Raw genomic sequence first — 19,238 nt, forward strand, 5'->3', positions numbered from 1 at the left:
ACTGTGTTTATTATGGAAACTAGTTTATTACAATAGTTCAGACTGTTAATGACATTAAAATCATAAGTCGCTGAAATTACCATTCCATAAAAGGCATAAGACATATAACAAATGTACTGTATATAAGTAAGAATAAACATTAATTGATAACATTATTTGTTGCAACAGTTAAAAATGTTACTGGGAAATAAACCATAATAACCGAAGTTACAGTTCCGTGAGAGGGCAAATGACATCGTATAGCATAAAGGAACCTTTTAATAAGAAAAGGCCATAAGTTAATGTTATCAGTGCATGAAATATGCGGAACTTAGCTAAGAATTAATGCCTGTAAATGATAATAAGGACAATTGTCTCATGCAGCTTAGCGGTTAGATATACAAATATGTAATCAGCAATTAATACATAAGAAAACCAGTAGGCTGTATGTCATAGCCAGCTACTGACGTAGGTAGAAGATCATATAAAGTAATGGATTTATCGGCTAATAGGTGCTTGCAATGCCACAAAACATTATAAATCAGTATAGCCAGTGGAGTCATATGCAAACTTTATGAAACCTAGGTAAGTTTCTTTGCTTATGCAACTGGAGGCTGAAATTTAACATAATTACATTTTACAGTTGCTGACTCTGCTCCACCATGCTAAAAATATTCAAATTTGTACATGCCCAGTTGACTAAAGCAGCTCATAAGTATATGGACATTTTGTGTAAAATTCTTAAAATAGGCATGGCAATCTCTCATATTAATCAGTGCAAGTAGTTAAATGTTACTCCCAACTTTGTAAATGGTTGTATCAGTAAGCTCTGTAAGAAGTCACCGAATTTGTAAAAGAATCTGATATGATTTTAAACAGTAGAATTGCTGATTTATATGCTAAGAAAGATAGCCTTAATGAAATGGCCCATGGGCTTCACCTTGAGCTTTCTGGAACAGTGAAGAATTCTTTCAACTACCAAATGGATTCATTTTGGGCACAGGCTACCTTATGGTTAGTTAACGGAAAAGAAGGAAATTGTTAAGAGACATGACAAAAAAAACTTGCCAATTGTCAAATCATGTTAACACCTGTAGCGTGCAGAGCTCTTGTAATAATTCTAAGAACGCTCCTCAATTCAATGAGAGAGTAATCAATAAGACAGATATTAATTTTACTGTTTCTGAAAATGAACACTTGTGTAAAGGTTTCAGGTTTAACATAGAACCTAAGGTTAGCAATCCTCGTGTTATAGAGAATTTAATTGTTGATCTTAAAGTGGGCCTTGATTGTATTAAAACTGCCAAAAATGTTCAAACTAGAATAGCTTACGACGCTTGCAAAATGATCGAAAAAGAATGTTCTACTATACAAACAGTTTCAAATATACGTCAAATTTTAAAGAGCATTAATCATTAATTGAAGAATAGTGATGCCCTAATATCAAAAGCTGAAAAGGGCAACTCTTTAATCTTTATAAGTTAAACTGAATACGTGGAGAAAACTGAAAAAACTTTTCGAGGACAATGGCATTGTGCCAATTGAGTTAGACCTCACATCCACGTTACTAAAAGAGATTACATCAGGACTCCATAACACTAAAAAATTAATCGGTGAATTTCGTAAAAAGGCTTATAAATATGTACCTTAAACCGCCTGTTTTGAGGAGTCAATTTAAGGTTCATAATATTCTTCACCCCATCTGTCCTGTCGTGGATGGTACCAACAGTGTGTATCATAAATTAGCCAGGTTCTTACATCATAAAATAAAACAGAATATTGTGTTAAACGAAAATTACACTGTTAAAAACTCGGTGGACTTAGCTAGTAAATTGAAAATTTTAACATGTTCTGTTTTGTCTAAACTTGTGTCTTTCGATATCACAAGTTTATACGCAAATGTCCCAGTAGACAAAACTTCGGCTATATTAGAAGCCAATTTTCGCTTTCACAAAAAATTATCTATTATTGAAATAGACAATTAATGACCCTTTTACGCACCATTAAGTACAACTATTTCTTATTTAATGACAGACTATATTCACAACCATTTGGTCTAGCCGTGGGCAGCCTGTTCGCAGGTATTTTGTCAGAAATTTTTTAAATTCTGTGGAGCACACTTTTTTCAAAATTACCCTGATTTAGCGAACAGAATAATTTTTTATGCTTGATACAAAGGTGATTTACTTTTTTTAATTGAAGGCACCCACGTTCACATAGATCAGATTTTCACTGTGTTTAACAACCTCCACAAGAAAATAAGCTTCACCCAAGAAACTGAAACAGCTAATAGACCTTTGAATTATCTTGACCTAACTTTGGCAGTAGCTGACAACAAAATAAGTTTTGACATTTTCTATAAATACACTTTCTCCGATAATATTATTCCTGCTGATTCCACACACCCCAAAGCCCACAGAATGGCTTTTTTCCACTCAAGTATACACCAAGCACTATCTATTCCACTTTCTTCAGAATGTTTACAGAATGGATTAAAGACACTTGAATATATTGCCCAAAATAATGGTTACAACCCAAATATCGTGAAACAGATCTATGACAAGAAAATGCATAGAAACATTACAACCTTAATTATACTAGATACCACTTATAAAGATCACTCCATTAATTTAATTTCCATCCCGTTTATAGGCAAAGCCTCTTAAAAAGTAGGGTGCATCTTAAAGAGTCGGGGCTTTAAAGTGGCCTATTCCACTAATTGTCACTATCTGGTGTTTACAAAGTTGTCCTTAGCGATTGCCCAGTTATTACATAGGTGAGACAGGAAGGTGGGAATTTAAGAAGATGGGACCTAGATAAACTGACTAAACCAGAGGTTGTACAGAGTTTCAGGGAGAGCATAAGGGAACAATTGACAGGAATAGGGGAACGAAATACAGTAGAAGAAAAATGGGTAGCTTTGATGGATGAAGTAGTGAAGGCAGCAGAGGATCAAGTAGGTAAAAAGACGAGGGCTAGTAGAAATCCTTGGGTAACAGAAGATATATTGAATTTAATTGATGAAAGAAGAAAATATAAAAATGCAATAAATGAAGCAGGCAAAAAGGAATACAAACGTCTCAAAAATGAGATCGACAGGAAGTGCAAAATGGCTAAGCAGGGATGGCTAGAGGACAAATGTAAGGATGTAGAGGCTTATCTCACTAGGGGTAAGATAGATACTGCCTACAGGAAAATTAAAGAGACCTTTGGAGAAAAGAGAACCACTTGTATGAATATCAAGAGCCCAGATGGAAACACAGTTCTAAGCAAAGAAGGGAAAGCAGAAAGGTGGAAGGAGTATATAGAGGGTCTATACAAGGGCGATGTTCTTGAGGACAATATTATGGAAATGGAAGACGATGTAGATGAAGATGAAATGGGAGATATGATACTGCGTGAAGAGTTTGACAGATCACTGAAAGACCTGAATCGCAACAAAGCTCCGGGAGTAGACAACATTTCATTAGAACTACTGACAGCCTTGGGAGAGCCAGTTCTGACAAAACTCTTATCACCTGGTGAGCAAGATGTATGAGACAGGCGAAATACCCTCAGACTTCAAGAAGAATATAATAATTCAAATCCCAAAGAAAGCAGGTGTTGACAGATGTGAAAATTACCAAACTATCAGTTTAATAAGTCACAGCTGTAAAGTACTAACGCGAATTTTTTACAGACGAATGGAAAAACTAGTAGAAGCCGACCTCAGGGAAGATCAGTTTGGATTCCGTAGAAATATTGGAACACGTGAGGCAATACTGATCTTACGACTTATCTTAGAAGAAAGATTAAGGAAAGGCAAACCTACGTTTCTAGCATTTGTAGACTTAGAGAAAGCTCTTGACAATGTTAACTGGAATGCTCTCTTTCAAATTCTAAAGGTGGCAGGCGTAAAATACAGGGCGCGAAAGGCTATTTACAATTTGTACAGAAACCAGATGGCAGTTATGAGTCGAGGGGCATGAAAGGGAAGCAGTGGTTGGGAAGGGAGTGAGACAGGGTTGTAGCCTCTCCTCAATGTTATTCAATCTGTATATTGAGCAAGCAGTAAAAGAAAAAAAAGAAAAATTTGGAGTAGGTATTAAAATCCATGGAGAAGAAATAAAAACTTTGAGGTTTGCCGATGACATTGTAATTCTATCAGAGACAGCAAAGGACTTGGAAGAGCAGTTGAACAGAATGGGCAGTGTCTTGAAAGGAGGATATAAGATGAACATCAACAAAAGCAAAACGAGGATAATGGAATGTAGTCGAATTAAGTCGGGTGATGCTGAGGGAATTAGATTAGGAAATGAGACACTTAAAGTAGTAAATGAGTTTTGCTATTTGGGGAGCAAAATAACTGATGATGGTCGAAGTAGAGAAGATATAAAATGTAGACTGGCAATGGCTAGGAAAGCGTTTCTGAAGAAGAGAAATTCGTTAACATCGAGTATAGATTTAAGTATCAGGAAGTTGTTTCTGAAAGTATTTGTATGGAGTGTAGCCATGTATGGAAGTGAAACATGGACGATAAATATTTTAGACAAGAAAAGAATAGAAGCTTTCGGAATGTGGTGCTACAGAAGAATGCTGAAGATTAGATGGGTAAATCACATAACTAATGTTGAAGTATTGAATAGAATAGGGGAGAAGAGGAGTTTGTGGCACAACTTGACTAGAAGAAGGGACCGGTTGGTAGGACATGTTCTGAGGCATCAAGGGATCACAAATTTAGCATTGGAGGGCAGCGTGGAGGGTAAAAATCGTAGAGGGAGACCAAGAGATGAATACACTAAGCAGATTCAGAAGGATGTGAATTGCAGTAAGTACTGGGAGATGAAGAAGCTTGCACAGGATAGGGTAGCATGGAGAGCTGCATCAAACCAGTCTCAGGACTGAAGACCACAACAACAGCAACAACGAGACAGGAAGAGCTTTATCGGCTCGATACAAAGAGCATTTACCCACAAAAAGTGGAGATGGCACCCTTGGCTCGACATTTGCAGAACATCTAATCCAAATGGTCCATGCCCCAAACCCACTTACAAACACAGAGCTCTTGAACCAAGAAGCTGAAGGATGCAGACTAGATACACTCGAAGAAATGCCAATTTTCAAACACTTCCTTTTTGATAGAAACAACTTGTTTAATGACCAATTTCAGTTGGAAAAATAAGAACTACTTTGAAGGATTTCAGCCCTTGCTTTGTCTGCCACGGTGATTCAGGACTCTCTATGTCGCCCAATGCCAGTGCCCTCTTATCTTTATGTTTACATACGCATTTCACGTAGTCATTGTTATTTTCTTTATGACTTTTTCATAACTGATACACCTCAAATGGTGTATCTCTAATTATGAGCTTTGTAAAGTTTGCATATACATGACTTTCTATAACTGCCTTTATAACAACTTGTGGTGTGGTACGTCCCTACATACTACTTATTAACTCGTTAAATCTAATACTGTATACTTCTTATTACCCACGGCAATACCTTACTACAACATACAGACTTTTTGTTCTTATTAGTAGCTTTGGGTATTCCCCAATTATACACCGCATATTTAATACACTAACTTATGTTCAATGCTGTTTCACAATTTTTTACTCATCAAATGGTGTATTTATATTTAGAGCTTCATAAAGTTTTCATTTAACTTGACTGTCTATACTGTCTTCATAATGTTTTGTGGCGTTGCACGCACCTATTATCCGATAAATCCATTACTTTATGTGATCATCTACCTACATCAGTAGCTGGCTATGACATACAGCCGACTGGCTTTCTTATGTATTAATTACTGATCATATATTTGTATATCTAACCGCTATGCTGTATGAGACAATTGTCCTCATTATTATTTGCAGGCATTTATTCTTATCTAAGTTCAGGCACTGATAACATTAACTTATGGCCTTTTCTTATTAAAAGGTTCCTTTATGCTATATAATGTCATTTGCCTCTCATAGAAATTTAAAGTTATTAGTACTCCGCCCGCGCATGTGCGCAACCACCAGCTGAGCTCGTTGTGTCGCTGCCCGCGGCGCCCAGTTATGACTCAGCGCCCACGGCCCATCTGTCTGGCCCGTTTGTGTGGCCTATCGGCAAAACATTAGTAGAAGTGACGCAGTCTTAAGACTATGTACTGTAGTACTAACATTTTAAGTTTGACAAGGCCAATATCTGGCATGTTTTAATTTTATATTGTAACATTTCTGAAGAAGGCTACATTATTATAGCCGAAACCTAGGTAAAGAGCACTTGAATCAGTGGTTCTTAAACCAACTGTCTTTTTGAAGGTATGTGGATGATACTTTCATAGTGTGGCCCCATGGAGAAGATAAGTTAATGGAAGTCTTACATCATCTTAACTCCATTCCTGAGAACATTTCTCCCATTCCTGGATGTTTTGGTTAGATGGAAGAGTGACAGCTGTCTGGGACATTCTGTTTATTGTACGCCCACTCACACTGATTTATACTTGCACTCTTCAAGTTGCCATCATCCATCCCAAACAATAAGTGTGCATTAAACCCTTGTAGGCAGGGTCAATTCAGTGTTGGATGCAGACAGTTTACCTAAAGAGCTTGCACATTTAATAACAATGTTTAGAGACAATGGATATTTGATGCAGCAAATTAACAGGGCATTCTCAGCTAAAACCATGAACCAGGAAGTGTATAAACAAGAGAATATGCTAGCAAAGTCTCCAGCTTTTCTTCAAAATCCTTATTAATTTTTAGGTTAAGTTATTCCCCCCTGCCATCTAAGATTTCAGAGCTGCTGGGATCAGTTGTGGATAACTTGTTATTGCAGAAGACAGAAATTTACAAAATACCTTGCCAGTGTGGTGGCCTATTGTAGGACAAACAACATGCACCATGGAAGAATGTTACATGAAACAAACATTGCATTCGCCTTCTGCAACCCAGCAAATTGCAATTGTGGAACATTGTATCTCCAATGGATATTCCGTGCTTTATGACAAAACATTAATTTTGCCCACAGCGTCATGTTTTTGGGACTTCATTATAAAAGAATCCGTTGACATACACATAGTGGAAAATCTAATGAACCATGTCAGTGGGTACCAGGTGATTAATACGAGGAATCCCATAATCTCCGAGATTTGCTCCAGATGAAGACACCAGAATACTGAGATGACTTTGGTGAGTGGCAACGCTGAAGACTGCTGATCCCTACACTTCCGCCAGTGAGGGCACTGCTGCTGGGCGATGTCTTTCTGTCACTCCCACCCTGACACAAGTGCGGCAATAATATCAGCTCGCTTTATATAAGGCAGAGCAGAGAACACCTTTGTGAGTCTTTGATGGCTCACCTGAAGATGACTGGTAGGTGTCCAGTTGAATTATCTTGAGTAAAGTTGACGACAATAAACTGCAGTCCAAAATATTTTTGAACATATAATTCACTGGGAAATTTTTAAATTTCACAGGTATTTGATTGACAAGCTGAGGTTCCTCTTCTTGCTGGTTGAATTATTTTTCAGTAACTTTCATAACTATTGATTTATGCCCACTTTGTCTCATGCTACACTGACCCATACACTTGCCAAGATAATTATTCTTGGAAAATGTTCCTATTTTATGGCAAGTTTCATTTCCTCTAATATCTGCAACTGTCCCATTTATCGGTTCTGTCATCAAAAAGTTTTTGTTATTGTGAGAATGTCTGTGTGCCTGTAGCGGTCATAAATGAAGACTAGGCATATGTCTGACCCCTCCGCTCTAACAATTACATTTACAGATCCACATATGTAAAGAGTTTTGTGGACTGGCTCCAGAGACCTAGTGGCTATGACCCTGCTTGTCTGTGCTAATTGATATGGATTTATACATTTACCATGTGTAAATAAATAATATGGACTGTATGATGAAATTAATCTTGCAGCGTAATTTCCTGCTTCGTACTGGAAGAACTGTGAATTTACTGTTTTGAAAGAAGCTGTTCTATTTTGTAGATACGTGTTTTTTCCTGAGAAAGAATACTAAGATTTCTTCGTTTGTTAGTTATCTTGTCACGTCTTCACAGGTGGAAACAGTAATGGTATGATTTTTCGAGATTTCGTTGTGAAATTGATGATCTGATTTTTGAGTTTGCAGGCATATTAATGCCTTTATTTTACCACGGCATTCAGACAGGTTTCCCAGTTGTAATCTTGGTTGTGTTGAATAAAGATCTCAGTTGCTGTCTGTATGGCTCCAACCAAACTGAACTGGACACGGCATAAGCAAACTTTTATGATGCACTTTACGTTGTGGTACTGACAACGATGTTCAGTGGAAGCCTGTCCCCAAGGTCTTAACCATGGATGTGATTTCCTACAAGGTCTTAGAAACCTGTGATCTGCCATTCAACATCTCTTTTTTTCTTGGATCTGGAAGACAGTTTTTGTTGTGTAAGGTAGAGTGCAGTTTGTCAGTTTCACAGTTTGGAGCCCAGTAAGTGAACACTGGAGATACACATTCAGATAACTTTAAAAGAACAGTTAGGGAATTTATCAAAATATCTTGGAAAAATAAAGACTCAGCCAAAAACTCAAAATTATGGATATGATGTAGCATTGTTAGAAGTTCAAAGCTGAAACTGGTAGTAGTGTTTAATTAAAATAATCTTTTTAAATAGTGCCATGTAGGATAAAATATCCATTCTGACACAAAGATTGATATGCTATTTCTACGCTTCTTTGTTATTTTATTCTTCATTTGTATTTTGTATCCTGTGCTTTCTTAAAAGATTCCAATTTTTATATGCAGACGTGGAGGTCGAGGTGGAGGCCGAGGGGGTGCAAGAGGCAGAGGCCGTGGTGGCAGGGGTCGTGGAGGTCGTGGGCGGCAAAATAGACCTCTGCCGTCAAAGGAAGAACTTGACATGCAACTTGATCAATATATGGCAAACACAAAGTCACATCTTGACCGAGAGCTAGAGAGTTACATGAACCAAGCCAGTACCTCTGAATCATGGGATTGAAGCTTCACGTCAGTCCATCTCTGATTTCCCATTTGAAATTTGCTTTAATTTATGGTTTGTTTATGTCTTGGACTTCGAACTCTTTCGCTGTAAAGTTTTAAATGTTCATAAGCACATTTTTCTGTGTTTAAGGACTCCCAGTGTAAAAGTATTGTAAATTAGGATATGTAAGAAAGAAACAGACTGTGGGATAGCAAATTGCTCCCAAATATTTATAGTAACTTTTTACAAAATGTGTAATAATGGTTGTAACATGATGCTAAAGGAGATGCTTCTGTAGTTTGTTTCACTGGATTCATAAATTTGTCACTCTTTTAAAAGTAATACTTGTGAGGCTGCAACGATGTTTTAATGTGCATTGAACTAATATTCACTTATACAGATAAGTGTAATGCTAGAAATATAAACTCACTGTGTTTGTTGAACATGTCATGACTTAAAAGCATTCTTGCTTTGACTGACTCTTAATAGATTTTCTGTTAGAGAATGAATGCCATTTTATGAAAAATAGTGATGATAAAGTGGACTTTTGTGTGTTCTATTTCTAAAAGGAATTGATACAGTAGAATATGGTTTGTTTTGTGTTATGTCATCTTGCCCATGTATTGTAGTTGTTTGAAAGAAAGAAAGGGAGGGAGAGAGAGTGAAAGAGAGAGAGAGAGAGAGAGAGAGAGAGAGAGAGAGAGAGCCTTAGTATTCACCAAAAATAGGAAAGAAATATGGCACACAACTCAGTTATGATAGTTACTTGTAGAATATTGCACAGAATGCCAGCTTTTGATTTTGAGTTTCCATTCAGTTCACTTTTAAGTTCTTGTCAGAGGAATTATGTTAATATTATCATTAATTTATAATTTTGTACAGCTATTAAAATGTCCATTTACTAGTTCCTGTGGATGATAATTGAAGTGTGTGTTGCAACTATTTCAGAGTAGCTTGTGTACACTTGTTTATTGCTTTGAGCTTTTGACACTATCAAATTGTTTCTATAATGTTGCTTTGTTTAAAGAGAATTTAAAGATAGCTGCTGAATGTAGCTGCAGAAAAATAAATTATTTGAATTTTGGTAAATGGACTTTTTTATTAATTCTGGTTCGTTTGATGCAGAATAGGCGGCAGTTGGAACATTCTTACACTGACCACTCAATTTTGTTTATTTAAAATGAATAATAATAGGTGGAATATTTCGTGAATGTAGCTCAAGGATGGATCCTAGATCCTTATCAAATAAATAAATGTGGCTCTTTATTGCATTTTTATTATAATTTTGTTCTGCAGCAAATTATTTTTGAACACAGTGAATGTACATTGTCTGATGTGCATGTAAAATGGAATGAACTGTTTGCTCATTTGATTGAGATCGGATAGTAACCAGGCTCTACATAAAGTTTATATGTCCCATAAATATTCTGAGTTACAGAGTTTATTTCAGTCAGACTTCATAGTAAAAATAAAGAAAAAATGGCTAGTTCACACATTTGTGCCAATCTTTCCCTTCAGGCTCTCAAGTCAAATGCTTATATTTAGAATGTCACTAACAATTAGGACTGATGTGAGCACAGTAATAAATATCAACCAAACTATTACTGTTTTAAGACAGTGGACTCACCTTTGGAAGCAATTAGATTCAAATCATCATGTAGTAGTAGTCTGGATTTATATTTTCTGGGATGTTCCTAAATTTGAAATATGATGGTTCCTTCAGAAAGCGGTGTCTGATTTCCTACTCAATTATCACCCAACCCAAGCTAGTGCTCAATCTCTACGACCACATTGATGGGTTGTAAAAACTTATTGTTACTGCTTTTCACATGACCAGTCTGCTTAATGAAGTGCAGTAAATAGTATAAAGAGAAATGGAATGTATTTATGACAATTTTTAAAACCAGTATCATAATTGAGAGAACCCTTCGGGCAACAGGGGGAAATTGTCACTTGCTTTCTTGTGCAAATTCATCATTGGAAATAGGAAAGAGCTTTCTGACATAAATAAATGCCACAGGGTAGAGTTCTAATAGCAATGTAAAACAGCACTGGAAGAACTGGGCCAGGGACTTCCAAATTACTATTGTGTGTCTTATTGTACGGACCCGAAAAATTCACAAATTATGATAAAAGCAAATTCCAGCACAATTTGTGAAATTACATAATAAATGCTGTTTGGTCACGAATAGTATCCAGATTAACTTTATTTTCAGAAATAGTTTCTATAGCTTTAATTTGTGCAGGGGGGGATGATACCTGTGCACAAATGCAACGGTTTGTTATTGTGCTCGTAAGTTAAGCTTGGTGCAAATTCAGTGGGATGTGGCTGAATTGTTTCTACAAGATAAGCACCATGTTTGGCAATGTAGTACTCAGCCATGGGACATGGCAACGAAGAAATGTGCATGTGCAAGAGACATCCAGCAAGGTGTCCATACAGATAGTTCAGTTTGGTTATTCTTCTCCTGCCTTGTTTGTACTATCTGTATTTCACAGAGTTGTCAAATATGAGTTGCACGGCTGTGAACACCCCTGAAAGGTTCAGAAATATATTATTCAGGGTTTATATGCTACTGGTACTAAACGTGTTGTGTAGATTTTGCAAATGTCAAATTGGTGACAAAAGAAAGAGAGTATTGAAAAATACATTAAAACCGAGAAGCACCGTGTTCACTAGCAAGACAATGCCAATGCTTTTGAACACAGTCATCAGGTGTTGAGAGCTTAAGCAGTGCTAAAAGAATGAAAAAAGGCAAATACAATTCCAGGAAAAGCACAGTTGAAGTATTTGCAAAAACCAACATTCCACAGGAAAAGTTGGAAAATCAAGCCATACGGTTGTGGATTGCTGAATTCTCAAATGAAGATTTACCATGTGTGTGAAATATTTCCCAGGCAAGTTATTTGATACTGAAACTTGAGATTATCATTTATGTTAAAATAATAGGAAAACCAGTTCTAGGTTTGATGCACTAGCACTTGTGTGTAGAATATGAGATTTTTGTTGGCAAGAAGAATATCATATTATTGCACTCCTTTAGTACTGAATGGAAGTGCAGACTCTTAAGTCTTCCGATCACTGTCTGTATCAGCACTCTTTCTTAAAATGTACAAGAATGTGCCTTGGTAGTTTAAATAAGCTGCCACAAAAATGAGAAAAGCAGAAACCAATTGCGTACAATGGTAGCATACAGCATAAATAACATTTTCTATGTTGCTTTTCATGTTTTTTATCCAATACATGTCGCATGATGCAGTATGTTTGCCAAGTAACATCAATGAAGTAATGTATAAAGATTTTACCACAGTAGACAAGAAAATGTGTATTATGGACATGCAGTTTGCGTGCCTGACCCTTACTTTTTAAAAAGTAGTGGTTTGGTTCCCCACTTATTAAAAAATTTCCTACTACCAGTTGTGATTTTTTTAAAATTTCTCTCAGGGGAAATGTGTTTTGGTAAATAAGTCATGTCATAAAGTGTTTTTTTTTTAATAACTGTATTACTTTTTAAATGTGATGAATTTGTGAGTTTCCACTTTGACCATGATAAGTTGACGGAATGGTAGAAGGTGTGCCCAGCCTTTGCATTTAAGGGATATTACATCATGACCCACCATGAATGAAATAGATCTAACACAGCCATTCTTGTAATGATTGCTTTGTGTTATACAAACAGGATGTCACAAACAAGCCTAGTGTGAGGAAAGGTGTCCCTGTGGTCCTGTATCATAGTAAGGTACCTCGGTGATCATTTTATTTCTGAGTAAATATATATCAGTATAGCTCTACATGTGTGATTCTCTGTTTGTGTACATAGTGCTTTGGTTGACAAAAGTTCACCTTTGATTTGATCACATCTTTTGTTTTATTTCAACATGCTAGGAATAAGAAACTGGCAGTAATCAGTGAGATAGTCTTATCAAAATGTATAAACATTGAGTTAACTCTTACTTTTGAGGAGGATATATTACTTCCTTGATTACTGTGTCACTCGAGTGTATTCCGTCCTTTGTAGACAGCAGCTTGTCAAAACGAGCCACATCCATTCTCAAGAACAGCCTCAATTCTTTTATTAATAGGGAATATATGCCCCTGCCTTCATCCCTTCTTCCCAGCCAGAATCAAACCCATCAATGTCTGATTTTTTCGTCATTGTAATCCTGCTCTAATAAGTGTTGCAGAGACAACCAGTATGATAGCTCGTAAAACAACTTCGCACTCCATGTGCAAAATGCTGTACACAGGTAAGTTTGAATAAATATCTTCTTGTGCAAAGAAGTGTCATAAAATGAACGGTTGAGCCCAAAATTCAGAACAGTAATAAAATAGTTCCTTAATAGCTACATAAGAGGACAGCAGTTATTTAATAAATATTAGGTTGCTGCATAAGTTCGTAGTTTTTTGTTTTGCATGTTGGTATTCTGGTTGATGTGGGTGTATTTATCAATTATTTTTTATTTGTAGTTCACTGTTGCTGTTTGAGTTTACATATTGTCATTTTTTTATTTGGAGAGAGTGAGTGGAGCTGTGGACACTAGAAAATGGAGTGCCAAGTGGAGAACTCTTTAACATTTCCGACATATTTTTCAGTAGAGGGATGACAGCTGTGGAGCCCGCCAAAACATTTGCACCATGTATAGGTATAGTGCCATTGGGCAGAACACAGCAAAAATGTGGTTTTCTCTTTTTAAGGAGGATTGTTTTGACGTTAGTGACTCCACATTCAGGAGGACCTTTGGGTTTGATGACATTCGAGTTTGATGAAGATCATCTAAATGTATTAATCCAGAATGATCTCTGTATGTGTGCTCAAGAACTGACAAATATGAACTGTGGTCATTCCGCCATCATGCAACATTTGCATGCAATGGGGAAGCTTCAGTAATTGGGTGTGTAGGTGCAGCATGCTCTGAGCCAAAACCACAAAACTGCATTTCTGCTTGCTCATAATCACTTGGCTTGTGAATAACACCGACCATTCCTGTACTGCATTATTACTGGTGAGGAGCAATGGTTGAGCCCAAACAAAGCAGCAGGTCCCCATACAAAGACCTGTGCACATCCACAAAAGATAATGTTATGTATCTGGTGGAACAGTGATGGTGGTATACTACAAATTGCTTCCTTGAGATGTAATTATCACAGCTGACATTTATTGTAAATGGCTAAGACGTCTCGCAGACACAATCCAAGAACAGTAACCAGGAAGACTGAAGTGGTGCTACTCCACGATAATGCCCATTCGCATTCTGCAATACTGACAAGAAACATACAGAGATTGGGGTGGGAAGCCATTCCACACCCACCTTATTCACCTGGTCTTTCTACATCAGATTTTTATCTTTTCCACACTCGAACGAACAATCTTCAAGGAACTTCCTTTTTAGATGAAAATGCCCACAGAACATGACTTGACAAGTTCTTCACCTCAAAACCATGTGATTTCTACAGCGACAAAATCAAAAAGTTGCTCCAGAATTGTCAGACTGTTGTAAATAGTGAAGGAGAATGTATTATTGATGACTAAGTCTCTGTTATGGGTACCTGTTGTGTTTGTTAAATATATGGAAAAAATGCTACAAACTTGGGCACCAACTCAATTGGAACATTGAGCCCTTAGAGATTTTTTAATCTGAATCAGCAAATTCACAAGAAAACAGACATATCCCATCAATTTTGCACGTTATTGCCATATGGTACACGTGTACAGATTTACCAGTTTGCAATTCAAAATATGTAAGCTCGGGGTGCTGGTGCAACAGTGCACACCAAGCTCTGTAGAGAGAAAGTGTGGCCAACTTGCCATTGACGGTCATTTTGGATCTTTCATATCGCTGATTATACATTGACCATTACAACATATTTAGCTTTTTAAATTAAATAAGTGAGTTAAGTGCATCACGTATTGATACGGAAGAGTACAAGATTCACACTGAATGTCTCGAGTGTTCAGCAGCAAAAAGTAGAAGCATAATATGTCAACAAGTTATATTTTCTGACTAGTTTTCATCGTGCGAACCTTTATTAACAGTGACAGCAATAGATTTTGTAGTTCCTGTGGCAGCAGCAAGCTCAAATGTTTAATGTTGCAGTAAAGCTGGGTTTCCACAGTCAAACTAAAGTGATGCCCCAGCAAGTGGCTTGACGACTGCTGCAACAGTGATACTGTGTGCTGCTTTTTTCTGGACATTCCTGTCAAAATTGTGCTTGCAAATTTTTCAATATGACATCAGCTGAGAAAGTCACTGGTGTTCTCATTCATATTATGACATTAGAATTGAGCCAAGAATCCAATAAGAAGAAGACAAAGCATAAATGTTGGCTTAATTTTATATGTGGTGTCTGTCCTTTCACACATGTCTGAAAGAACGGATATCACTTTGATCCTACAAACATCACAAATCAATACACAAATGAGTGAATGATATTTAGCTGCATACTGGGTATTGATTTATACCAATGGGGAAAATTGAGCAGGAGACCTGGTTTCAAATCTCGGTCCGGCACAAATTTTCAGCTTTCCCCATTTGTGTAAATCAGTGCCTACTACACAGCTAAATGTCATTCATTCCTTTGTGTCTTGATAAATTTCGGATTTGGAAATGGATTTTATGCAGAAAAAGCACAGTGACATCAAAACCACATAAAACAAAGTAGTATTCTTAAATGGAATCTATTCTTGAACCAATTTCGGATTACAAACTGAATTTGAAGTACTTTTTGAGCAGTATATTGAGCTCTGTTAAAAAATCGGTGAAACAGTTGGTGACACTGTGGTGCACTCATGTTCAGAAGAAACAGAACACCTTGAACGACTAAAGATAGAATGTTCCTATTAACAGGATATGTACCTTAGCATATTCTGCAGAAATGATTGGCATTTCAATCAGCTTGGTTCACCAAGTGTCCTGTTCCCTAGTAAGCATAGGGTCTGCTGTGACCCCTGATACCTTGTTCCACGCGTGGTGGCATCGACGCATGCAAGGTGTGAATGGCGTCCTCTGGTATAGTCATCCATGCTGCATTCAATTTGGTTCCAGAGTTCACCTGTGGTGATTGGCATAGAGTAACAGCACTGCAACTGTTGTTTCATAATAGCCCGCACATTTTTGACTGGGGACAAGTGTAGTGATCTGGTGGGCCAGGGCAAAAGGCTGACATCCTGTGACACCAAGAAGGCACATGTTCACGCAGCAACATGTGGCTGTCCATTGTCTTGGTGAAAAATGGCACCTGGAGTATTGTGCAGAGAGGGTATGGCTGCGAGTCATAGGATGTCATTCACATCGGTCACACCGGTCACTGTGCTCTGGACACGCACCAATTGTGATTTGGTGCTGTATATCCTACATGAAAGCAGCCACTGTGATGTTGCTCCCCATATCTGCGGCGAAACATAATTCGGCCATAATTTTCAAGCAAACTGAACCTGAATTCATTTGAGGACACTACCTGATGCCATTTCTGTCCCCAGTGACGTTGTTCCGTACACCATTGCCATGTAACATGTTTCTACACATTCGTCAAAGGTATGCGAAGAAGCGGACAGTGCGCACATAACCATTGCTGTGATAAATGGCGACAATCGGGCACCCTGAAAGTGTATGATGTGTTACACTGTTCAACTGTTACGTCAGAGCCAAAGAGAAAGCAGATCTGTCCAGCAGTGCTGTTTGGTGGAAGTGTTGATCTTCTTCGGAGCAGTGTGGGTAGTGTGACCTAACCCATCTCATCTTGTTCTACTACCTTCCATGAACCATTCTGCACGCACCCGTTGCACTGCCGAAATGCTTCATTCCACACGAGCAGCAATTTCCTGTATGGATGCACATTCGCTCATGCTAGTAATGCACCTTCTTTCAAGCTCACAGATTGGATGTACGGTTCACGCATACATCTGTTGGGAACCATGCACATCTGCTCACACTGATCCATTACCTATGGGTTATAGCAACGAGAGCCGCAGGCATATTTTATAGGTAGGTGGTGTTGCGCCATGATATTGATGTTGACCATGAACCCGCTGGCTGACATGGTTCAAATGCTAATTAGTTCTGCAGAACATACTAATGTACATGTCCTGTGAATATGAACATCCTATCTCTAGTCGTTTGAGATATTCAGTTTTTTCTGAGCATGAGTGTACTTGACATCTAGCGATAACCTGTCATCTCTCAAATATTTATATGATGTCCTCAGAACTACAATTTCAGTGTTTGTATGTGGTGTTTTGGATTCTGTTTAAAATGCCCTTGAAGAACTATACCCTGCCAAGTGGTAAGGAACATCCTAATAATGTAGTCGACATGGTTAGTAGCATGAAAACTTTATTTACGAAGTGCAATACAGTGACACATCCACATTCAGTCATGGTACAGAATGCTTTGAACCCTTTGCTGTGTCAAAAAATAAATCTCTCTATGCTCCCCAGCAATGCATGTTTCTGACATCCCCCCAGAATGTCCCTTCTAGAGGGGTGTGCTGTAGGGGAAATGTCTGCTGCACCGTTGTATGGGTAACACGGGGTACACAGGTGTGTGTGACCAGCTGTGTCATGGCTGAGTGCACTACAGGGCACAACTGAATCGTTTCTCGGAGTTGTGTGTGATGCTAAAGCTGTAGGGCTGATATGTCACATGGGTGTGTGTTGTCATTGCAGGCTGTGAGGCAGAGATTGTTATGAGCAAGCTTGACAGTGGTATTTGGGCTGAAGTCGCTAAGGCTTAGGCAAATGGCAATGGGATGTGATGTGTTGCGGGTTTACCATCTGTGTATTAGGTAATGACTGATAGTTGTCGTCATTGTGCTTGTTGTTATGGTCAATATTGTCATTGTGTGGTGACAGTTAGTTGAGTGTCTGGGAATGGATGAGCTAGTGTGATGGATTGTTTGAGACAATTTAAGTGTATATGAGTGTGTCCTCCATTTTGGTGTTCCAGTCAATCTTCCGTTGCCTGTGTTTACTGGAACATGCGAATGCATCAGTCACAGGTGCTTGTAATGCTGCTGCTTGCAGCAGTTGTCAGTTTCAGGTGCTTGTAAGGCTGCTGCTTGCAGCAGCTGTCACCCGTAAAAGTTCAAAATTCCAGGAACTGACGGAGCATGAGGGAATGGAAGCTGTCTTATGGTGTCGATAGTCAGGCATCGGCCAGTACCAACAGTGCTAACTACGTGAAGGAACTTCACTTTTCTGTAATTGGGAGTTGCCCACATTGATCTCTACACCACCATCTCTATGAGCAATGGATCATGTTTGAACTGTTGATCATGGTCTTCAGGCATAACTTAGACAGATGCAGCAATAATCTAAACAGAAGAGAATCCCATCAATGAAGCACTGTCACATTTGAGTGACATTTTTTAACCCACACCACTTGAAAATGTATTCAGAGATGCTGAACTGCCTTATAATGCATTTTTTGAAATGTCATCTTTATGCATGGGAACTTGTAGGTAAGCCATTTCGCAGTTAATTACATTGAAAATTGTTGTGCCTGCTAGCGAGTGTGTAAAGTCTCGTATGTTAGGTACTGGATAGCTGTCATGGTCTGTATGGATATTGGGGACTCTGCAGTCACTGCAGAGACCTGTCCTTTTTTGGTAGTAATTTGATTGGTGATCCCCATGGGCTGTCAGATGTGTGAAAAATGCCTGTTTGTAATATTTTGTTAGTTGTGGCCTTAGTAGAGCGTGTGTTAGCTATGGCCAAGCGGTGCAAATTGTGATGATGGGCGGCCTGCTGCTTGTTGTAATTCAATGCACTGTCCCGTTGAATATTTTGTGCAGGGAAAGGGGGGGGGGGGGAGGACAGTGACATCAAAACCATATAAAACAATGTAGTATTCTTAAACAAAATCCATTCTTGGACCAATTTCAGATAACGAAGTGAATTTGAAGTACTTTTTGAGCAATATATTGACGTCTGTTAAAAAATCGTACACATTAGAGATACAGTACTTACTCAGGTTCAACAGTTGGTGACACTACGATACACTCATGTTCAGAAAAAACAGAACACCTTGAACGACTAAAGATAAGACGTTCATATTCACAGGATATGTACATTAGTATATTCTGCAGAATTGATTGGCGTTTCAGCCAGCTTGGTTCACCATGTGTCCTATTGCCTAGTAAGCATAGGGTCTGCTATGAACCTTGATAACTTGTTCCATGCATGATGGCATCGATGCATGTAAGGTGTGAATGGCGTCCTCTGATATAGTCACCCATGCTGCATTCAACTGGTTCCAGAGTTCTGTGGTGATTGGCATAGGGTAACAGCACTGCAACTGTTGTT

At 38.1% G+C, this 19,238-nt stretch overlaps 1 protein-coding gene across 4 annotated transcripts in view; it reads left to right on the top strand.

Annotated features, from left to right (window-relative positions):
- LOC124710255 (chromatin target of PRMT1 protein-like) overlaps positions 1–10,203 on the top strand; it is a 58,118-nt gene extending 47,915 nt beyond the window's left edge. For all 4 annotated transcript variants that reach the window (XM_047240910.1, XM_047240911.1, XM_047240909.1 and 1 more), the window contains one exon: positions 8,742–10,203. In XM_047240910.1, coding sequence (XP_047096866.1) covers positions 8,742–8,955 — 214 coding nt within the window. In that variant the 3' untranslated portion in view covers positions 8,956–10,203. The remainder of the gene's footprint in view (positions 1–8,741) is intronic.
- Positions 10,204–19,238: the final 9,035 nt, after the last annotated feature.

The sequence above is a fragment of the Schistocerca piceifrons genome, chromosome 1 (genome assembly GCF_021461385.2).
Source record: "Schistocerca piceifrons isolate TAMUIC-IGC-003096 chromosome 1, iqSchPice1.1, whole genome shotgun sequence".
NCBI lineage: Eukaryota > Metazoa > Arthropoda > Insecta > Orthoptera > Acrididae > Schistocerca > Schistocerca piceifrons.